Source organism: Psammomys obesus, unplaced genomic scaffold (genome assembly GCF_907164565.1).
Source record: "Psammomys obesus unplaced genomic scaffold, mPsaObe1.curated_primary_1811, whole genome shotgun sequence".
NCBI classification, from domain to species: Eukaryota; Metazoa; Chordata; class Mammalia; order Rodentia; family Muridae; genus Psammomys; species Psammomys obesus.
The window spans coordinates 166,785-176,295 of record NW_026589537.1 but is presented as its reverse complement, the minus strand read 5'-3'; the positions used below and the strand labels follow the sequence as shown (position 1 = coordinate 176,295).

The 9,511-nt window shown below is 41.7% G+C and overlaps 1 gene segment (V, D, J or C); it reads left to right on the top strand.

Annotated features, from left to right (window-relative positions):
• The first annotated feature begins 769 nt into the window (after positions 1-769).
• Positions 770-7,720, top strand: LOC129675104 (immunoglobulin kappa variable 4-1-like). The segment is given in 4 exon segments: positions 770-823; positions 1,029-1,383; positions 4,511-4,618; positions 7,558-7,720. Coding segments are annotated over 4 exon segments (675 nt in total).
• Positions 7,721-9,511: the final 1,791 nt, after the last annotated feature.

Here is a 9,511-nt window from a genome sequence, read left to right as displayed (position 1 = left end):
CTGCAACAATGACTTCATGAAAAATCTGTGTTTCCTCTTTTATTTGTTGAGATTTAGAACCCTCTTGCAATTTCCTGGAGTTATGGGGAGGATACTTGTTAGTTTTTGCTGGGTTTCCTTTACTTTGAGATTAAAGTTCCTATGATCTCAGTCTTAAATTAATGTCTGCCCAGATATCCACAGAGTGAATTCTGGCCTGCTCTTTGCATCTTCGTCCCTTGTTTATCGAGGAAAATACAGCCCAAATATCTGAGGCCCTGCCCTCAGTTTTCATTAAGAGTGGCTTTGGAGATGAGTAATATTGAACACATTTAGCCTCGATTCTCTTTTTTCCTGTCATCTTTTCTTCCATCTTCCCTTTCTTTTATTGCATGCTTTCTTACTTTGTTTATTTGTTGTTGTTGTGATGTGTTTGAACATATCCTATTATTTCCCTAGGACTGCCATTCTGAGATAGCTCTACTAACGTTTCTACAGAAGTCAATTTTACTTAAATATACCTTGGATTTTAACCCAGGTTTTCTGTTAGACACTTAGTGCTTTTCTGTTTGAGAGCTGTAAGGCAATCTTTTTCAGTGATTGCTCATGTTCGCTGTAATAGTATTTTTGACTGTTGATTCACACCAGCTACACTCACAGACACTGCACAGGCATTTGCTTTTGTATTGCTGACTGCTTTGCATGGGCCTCCTACAGCCCAGCCCAGCTGCTGAGAATATATAAACCAGCCTCTGCAGTGAGAACTGAACTGCATCAGACAGCAGGGGGAGCAAGATGAAGTCACAGACCCAGGTCCTCATATCCCTGCTGCTATGGCTGTCTGGTGAGAGACTCAAATTATTATAATCTTTACACAGTCACTTTTTTGTAGATAAGAAACTTAGAGTCTGCCAGGCTCAGTATTTCATATTTCCATAATAATGCTCTGACAACATGATAGTACAAATATATTAAGTGACAAATTTCAACTGTTTTTACTGTCTGTGTTTGTGTTCATACGCATGTTCATTGTGTATTCCTGATTGCAGGTGCCTGTGCAGATATTGTGATGACTCAGTCTCCATCCTCCATGGCTGTGTCAGCAGGAGAGAAGGTCTCTATCAGCTGCAGGTCCAGTCAGAGTCTTTATCACAGCAGTAGCAAAAAGAACTTATTGTCCTGGTACCAGCAGAAACCAGGACAGTCTCCTAAGCTGCTGATCTACTATGCGTCCACTCGGTACACTGGGGTCCCTGATCCCTTCACAGGCAGTGGATCTGGGACAGATTTCACTCTCAGCATCAGCAGTGTGCAGGATGAAGACCTGGCAACTTATTACTGTCTGCAAGGTATTAGTACTCCTCCCACAGTGCTTCAGCCTCCAACACAAACCTCCATGAGAATGTCCCCAGCTGCCTGCAGCACACACAGCCCTGGCCCTGCACACTTCCCCCTTCTGAGTGATAGCAGGTGTGTCTGAAAAAGTGATGAATAGTTTGCCGAGCCCAGTACAAATTATGGGTTCAATGACTCTTTTGTCTTTTGGTATAAAAATACAAAAAGAACTCAGGATTATCATTCATTTCCTTCTGTAGAAATTGGGGGACATAAAGGAGGCCATCAGATCACTGTAAGAAATCTGAAAGCTGATATAGATGTTTCAAAACATCAAACTGCTGTTGGAACACCAGAAGTGTGACAAGGATGATTAGGGTAACTAGTCTATATAGTTCTGGGTAGAAGAGACTAAAGTAAATTCGCAAGACTTGACAAAAAATAAGAAGAGAGAGAGAGAGAGAGAGAGAGAGAGAGAGAGAGAGAGATACAAAGGACACCAGATTTCAGAGGTTTTATAACAAAAGTTCAGATTGATAAATGTGCTAGAGGGATTGATTTTCGAGGGGAAAAAAGGCTGAAAATGAAACCTGAAGCATCAATATACCAATTTGAAAACTCCACAGAATAATCAAGAATGAGAGAGAAGGCAGACTAAGTTCATCGTATAGCTTGGCCAAAAGGAAGGGGAATGTCTCTGAATCCCCAGGGAAAGACAGGCAAGGTCAGTTGTTAGGATTGTGGAGTGTCAGGATCCATCTATGTGAAGACAAAAATGCCTTGGCAGGAGTATTGGAAGATAGTGTCTTTAAGATTTAGGATTGAAAAGTGAGTGGTGTGCTCAGGGATGATAGAGGAAAGCCAAAGGATGTAAAGAGACAGCAGTTACTGAAGAAAGATCTTGTGCTAGGTATAAGATTCTGTTGGGAGTGGTTGCATTGTCTTCTTCTGTGGCCTGTGACTAAGATCAGAAGGAAGGAAAAGAAGACCTCCCCTATCAGTGGACCTGGGGAGGGGTATGCATACAGAGGATGTTGGAAGGGAGGGATTGGGACTGGAGGAGGGAGGGAACCACAGGGGCATACAAAGTGAATAAAGTGTAATTAATAAAGAATAAAAAAAAGATTCTGTTAGAGTTTTTTGGTTTTGTTTTGTTTTGTTTTGTTTTTTGACTGTTAATTGGGTAGCATGTGGGGTAAGAAGGATGAAATGATGAGTGTGAGGCATAGGCGAGGCTGATTAAGGGTAGGGAGTATTGAGTTTGGAGATATGTACAGAAGGGTCTGTGGGTATAATAGAGAGAGGTTTATGATGCACAGCGAGGGAAAAAGAGTGGCATCCATTACAGTGGATTGACTAGAGACGTGGGGCAAGGATAATGGGAGTTTGGGGACTGGGAGACTGGCAGTGTACAATTAGAGTCTGAGGAAGGAAGAGGAGGGACTCAGGAGAACCCTGGGAGCTGTTATCAGGACAAAAAGAAAAAAACTTATGTCAAATCTGGAGAAGACATGTTTTCCTAGAAAAGAATAGCACATTAGGAAATGAGGAGAAATAAACCTTGAAAGGAACAATTTAAGGGAGAAAGCTGGAGGGGCCTGGATGTTGGTTGTGTATTCTGACTATGGGTGAGAGAGAAAGGTGTGTGCAGCCCCAACAGTAGCATAGAGAGCAGAAAAGAAATGAGAAACAACTCTTTCTATACTTTAAATTACTCTCCCAGATGTATAAATCACTTTCTCAAGTTTTCAATCATCAGAGCCTAACTCATTTTCCTGAACTGTCATAGCCTCTTACTATAAGACTTAGACCTCCATAACTTGTATCCTTTGATTCTTCTTGACATATATAACTTACTTGCCTTTGTCTCATAACCTTTAGAAACTCACATCTTAGTGTGAAAACTGTCAGTAAGGTACACTGTACATATGAAGTGGACTGGGCAAGGAGATGAGTGTTTGCTACTGTTAGAGCTACAATTAGCGATCAAGGACATCAGAGATCCAACGAGGATGATTTTGATTAGAAAATAAAATTTAAATAGTTTTTGTATCACTTAAAATGACAGAGATTAACTTAGTTAGTTGAAGCATATCAAGTCTCATCTGGACTGAGAAGGCTGCATCTCCAAGGGAAAGTGATCAAAGAACATGCAACCAAGTTCATGACAGAGGCAGCCCCAGTTCTTCTTATTCAGGAACCACATCAACACTGAGCAGAAGGCAAACAAAGCCAACACAACAAAATGACAGTCTACAGACAGGGAAAAGTTCTTCACCAACCCAACATCACACTGAAGGCTAATATCCAGAATATATGAAGGACTCAAGAAATTAGACACAAATTATTAAATAATCCAATTACTAATGAAGTACAGAGGTAAACAGAGAATTCTCAGCAGAGGAATATGGAATGTTGGAAAAACAAAGAAATTCTCAACATCCTCAGTCTTCAGGGAAATGCAAATCTAAACGACCCAGAGATTCCAATTCATGCCCACCAAAATGGCTAAGATCAAATACTCAAGTCACAACACATGATGGATAAAATGTGGAGGAAGGGGAACCTTCCTCCATTGTTGGTGGGATGCAAAGTTGTGTATCTACTTTGGAAATCAACCTGGAGCTTATTCCGAATATGGGGAATAGTGCTACTTCAAGATCCAGCTATACCACTCCTTAGGATAAATACAAAAGATGCTCTAGCATTCAACAAGGACATTTGCTCAACTATGTTCATTGCAGGTTTATTTGAAGTAGCCCGAATCTGGCAACAACCTAGATGTCCCTCAACTTGGGAATGGATACAGACATTGTGGCACATTTTCACACTGAAATACTACACCACAGTTAAAAACAAGGAAATCACGAAATTTGCAGGCAAATGGATGTATGTGATAACTCAGAAGCACAAAGAATTTTTTAATAGTTTAATTCTGAGGGATGAAAGTGCTCCTGCACCCCATATACTTTACAGCAGTGCTGTGACATGATAGCTCAGAATAATTGAACATGATGATTCCATAATGCCAGCCAGGAAATCATTGTGATACATTTAAAATACTCTAGGAAATTCTGTGCTATCCTAACTGCCATAGGGTGACACAAGTGCAGGTGTCCTTTGAGCAATAAGTCAAGCTGTTCTGAGCTGATTTACATGTAATCAAGACATTAGTCACATTGTACATTGTTCAAAGCATCTTTACAGACAGCTTTTCAAGGCCCAAAGAAACAGCCTCCAGTCCAGCTCTCAGAGATGAGGTCAGCTGCTCTCCTGCTGTGGGGACTGCTGCTGTGGGTGTCAGGTGAGAGGCTACAGTTTTGGGAACACCCCCTGTGCCCATTGTTGTTTCCCATGCCTTGCTGTTCCTATTATCAAAATTATGTTATTTAGGCAGTGCAGGCACAGGTACCAGTATGATGAACAAATATGTAATGGAAAGTTGAGAAAGATAGCATCACCTGCAATGTGGAGTGATGAAGAATTGGGTACATGATGGCAGTGAAGACCAGGCAGATGTGAGTGGCCTGCACTGCTCCCTGGGGCTATGGTGATGTTTGGACCCATGGTGCCACTAAGGGCCAAGCTGAAAATTTTTCTTTCAAGGTCTGTGAAGAATTGAGTTGCTAATTTGATGGGAATTGCATTGAACGGAATTGTATTGCATCTGTAGATTGCTTTTGTTAAGATGACCATTTTTACTATGTTAATCCTTTTGAGCTGTGAGCATGGGAGATCTTTCCATTTTCTGATATCTTCTTCTATTTGTTTCTTCAGATACTTGAAGATTCTTTCATACAAGTCCATGTGGACTTCTGAGTGAGGGGTGCAGAGGCTGCTTCTATTGTGATCTCAGTTGACTGCTCTCTGATCATTGCCCCTGTTGATGCAGCCTTGCCAGGCCACAGAGGAAGAGGGTCCAAGTGGTCCTGATGAGACTTTACAAGCTATGAGTAGAAGGCAATAAGAGAAAACTCCCCCATTAAGTGGACTAGGGGAAGAGGATGAGGGGCAGAGGGAGGAAATGTGGAAGTTTAGAGAGAGGGAGTCAACCTGGATATGTAATGAATCAATGGTGAGTTAAAACAATAAGATTTTATCAAGATTAGAATATTATTGCTTGATTTTTAAAAAGGCTGTGTACCCCTTCTGGATAGATGGTTTGTTTGTTTGTAATCTACTTACTATGCAGGCAAAAACATCACACACCATTTTAAATACTGCTAATTTCTAAATTACCCTAGAAGATGAATTTCTGAAATTAGACATGCTAGCCAGGGTAGGTCTACAGGGATGATTTCATGAGGAAATCTGGTTTGATTCATTCCCTTTCCATTCTCTCAGTTTAGAGCTCTCTTTCAATTCCACAAATTTGTGGGGGAAATACTTGTTAGTTTCTGCTGCATGTACCTTTTCTGTGAGATTAAAGCTTCTCTGGTCACGGGATTAAATTAAAGTCTCTTAGAATTTCCACAGAACAAATTTTTCCCTTCTCTTTTTTTCTTTTCCTTTCTTTATTCTTATCATTTATTACATTTATTCACTTTGTATCCTGGATGTGGCCTCCTCCCATTTTCCCTCCCAGTCTTACCCTCCCTTCCTCTTTCCCCAATATCCCTCCCCTAATCCATTGATAGGGGAGGTCCTCCTTCCTTTCTATCTGACCCTAGCCTACCAAGTGCATTCAGCACTGGTTGCATTGTCTTCGTCTATGCACTGGCAAGGTGGCATGCCTCTGGAGGAGGTATTCAGAGAGCCTGCCACTGAGTTTATGCAGAGAAAGTCTCTGCTTCTCTTACTAGGAAACACACTTGGAGACTGAGTCTATGAACAACATCTGAACCAGCCTTTTAGCTCCTCTGCATGCATTGTCCTTGGTTGGGGTACCATTCTCTTTAGCATCCCCAGAGCTCAGTTTTTATGTCTCTATTGGTCTCCTCGTGAAATGCCTGTCCCCTCTGGGACTTTCTATCGCTCCCTTTTTTCATAAGATTCCCTACCCTCTGCCCAAAGTCTGCCTATGAATCTCAGCCTCTGAATCAATACTTTGATCAGTACAGTCTTTCAGCGGCCCTCTGTAATAGGCTCCTGTCCTGTTCCCTGTCTTCTCCTGCTTCTGAAGCCTATTGCCTGAATGAGGATTGAGAATCTTCCCTATGGTCTTCCTTGTCAAGGAAGAAATAAAAAAAGGAATTAGAGACTTCCTAAATTCAAAGAAAATGAAGGCACAACTTGGCTTCTCTTTTTGTCTGAACCCCATGTGTAGCTTGGAAACAGAAGCTCACATGTCTGAGACACTGTTCATTGTCCTCAGTAAGAGTTGCTGTTTGGATGGAAGACAATGAACAAATTTAGCCACAACTTCCTGTGTTTTGCATTTCCTCACCTCCACCCTTACTTTCTTTTATTGCATGTTTTCCTAGTCTGGGCTTCTTCGACTGTTGTTGTGATTTCTTGAACACATCATTTCCCTAGGACAGTCAGTCTGAGATAATTCCTCTAAAGTTTCTGAAAATGTCAACTGCTGTCTTGGACTTTTACCCAAAACTGCTTTTTGAGCACCTAGTACATTTTTGCTTGAATGCTGCTAACTGCTCACATTCTGTGATGCTCCTGCTCTCTGTGATAGTATTTTTAGCTCTTGATTGTCTCCACCCACTGTTACACAGACACTCCCACACTGCCCAGTGATGTGCTTTTGTATTTGCTGACTCCTTTGCATGGCCTTCCCCATCAGGGCACAGCTGCTCAGAATTTACAAACCAGCATTTTCCCCTGTGAACTGAGCAACATCAGACAGTCAGGAAGGGCAAGATGGAGTCACAAACCCAGGTCTTCAGGTTGCCGCTGATCTGGGTGTCTGTTGAGAAATGTAAAAGTATTATTATCATTTCATGGTCACATCTTTGTATGAAAGAAATTTACACTGTGTCCCAGGGTGTAGATTTCTTACATAATAATTTCCTGACAATATGATAAGGACGTTTATATAACAAATTTCTTAAATTTCTCTTTCTTTGTCCTTCCCTCTCTCTTTCCTCTTTTTGATTTTTCATGCAAGGTTTCTCTGTTTAACTGACCCCTGCTGTCCTGGACTCACTTTGTTGACTAAGCTGGCTTCTAGCTCACAGAACTGCCTGCCTCTGTATCCTGAGTGCTGGGATTACATAACAAATTTCAATAGTTATATCATAATCTGTGTTTATGTGTGTATTGATTTTCAATATCTACTCATTATTGAAGGTACCAGTGGGGACATCATAATGACCCACTTTCCATCTTCCCTGGCTATGTCAGCAGGAGAGAAGGTCACCACCAGTTGAAAGTCCAGTCTGAGTCTTTTAAGCATCAGAAACCAAAAGAACTACTTGGCCTGGTACCAGCAGAAACCAGGGCAATCCCCTAAGCTGCTGATCTACTGGGTACCCATTTGGCACACTGGGGTCCCTGATCGCTTCACAGGCAGTGGATCTGGGACAGATTTCACTCTCAGCATCAGCAGTGTGCAGGCTGAAGACCTGGCAATTTATTACTGACTTGTCAGGACTGGCTGCATTCTCTTCCTCTGTGGCCCAGAAAGGCTGTACCCCCTCAAGGGGAGGTGATCAAAGAGCAGACCCCTGAGTTCATGTGAGAGACATTCCCTGTTCCTCTTACTAGGGTCTATACTGGATACTGAGCTATCATGGGCTACATCTGTGCAGGGGTTCTACGTTATCTCAATGAATGGTTCTTGGTTGGAGTATCAGTCTCAGAAAAATATCTCTTTCGCCAGATTTATTTTTCTCTATTTTGGAGCTCCTGTCCTCTCCAGGTATTCCTATAGAAAGAACCTTTCATAAGATTCCCTGCACTCTGACCAAAGTTTGGCTATGGGTCTTGGCCTCTGCTTTAATACCCTGCAGGGTAGAGTCTTTCAGAGGCCCTCTGTGGTAGGCTCCTGACCTGTTTCCTGTTTTCTAACTCTTCTGATATCCATTCCATTTGCCTTTCTGAATGAGGCTTGATCATCTTACCCAGGGTCTTCCTTCTTGATTAGCTTCTTAAGCCATACAGATTTTAGTATGATTACCCTATATTATATGTCTAATATCCACTTAGAAGTGAAAACTGAGTATATACCATGTGTGCCTTTCTGCTTCTGGGATAACTCACTCAAGATGATCTTTTCTAGTTCCTACATTTGCCTGCAAATTTTATGATTTCCTTATTTTTTGTTGCTGAGTAGTATTCCATTGTGTGAATGTACCACAATTTCTGTATCCATTCCTCAACCGAGGGACATCTGGTTTGTTTCCAGCCTCTGGCTATTACAAACAAAGCTGCTATGAACATGACTGAGCTAATGTCCTTGTTGTATACCTGAGCATCTTTTGGATATATGCCTAGGAGTGGTATAGCTGGATCTTGAGGGGGCACTGTTCCTAATTGTCTGAAAATGTACCAGATTGATTTTCAAAGTGGTTGTACAAGCTTAAATTCCCACCAGCATTGGAGGATGGTTTCATTTTCTCCACATCCTCTCCAGCATGTGTTATCACTTGGGTTTTTTATCTTAGTTATTCTGATTGGTGTAAGGTGAAATCTCAAGTCATTTTGATTTCCATGTCCCTGATAGCTAAGGATGTTGAGCATTTCTTTAAGTGTTTCTCTGCCATCTGATATTCCTGTATTGAAAATTTTCTGCTTAGCTTTGTATCACAATTTTTAATGGGATTACTTGATTTGTTTCTGTTTAAATGCTTCTTGAGTTCCTTTCCCCTCTTGGTCCTTCTTTTCTTAATGCACTCTTCCACAAGACTCCCTGCACTCCACCCAATGTTTACTTGTGGGTCTCTGCATCTCTTCTCAGCAGGTGCTGGGTGGACCGACTCAGAGGATAGCTATGCTAGGCTTCTGTCTACAAGTATAACAGCGTTTCTTTAATAGTGTCAGGGGCTGGCTGTCTCCCATAGGGTAAGTCTCAGTTTGGGCCTGTCATTGGTTGGACATTACCTCAATCTCTGCATTGTTTTTGTCCCTACACATCTTGTATGCAGGATCAGTTTTTTAGAATTTTTTGTGCTGGGTTGGTGTTTCCCACTCTTGCCTATTTAGAATGTGGCCTCTTCAGTCTCCATGACCCCTGTTACTAGGACCTTAGCAAGAGTCACTGTATTATCCTCCCAGGAGCCTACCCTGTCATAGGTCTCTGGCT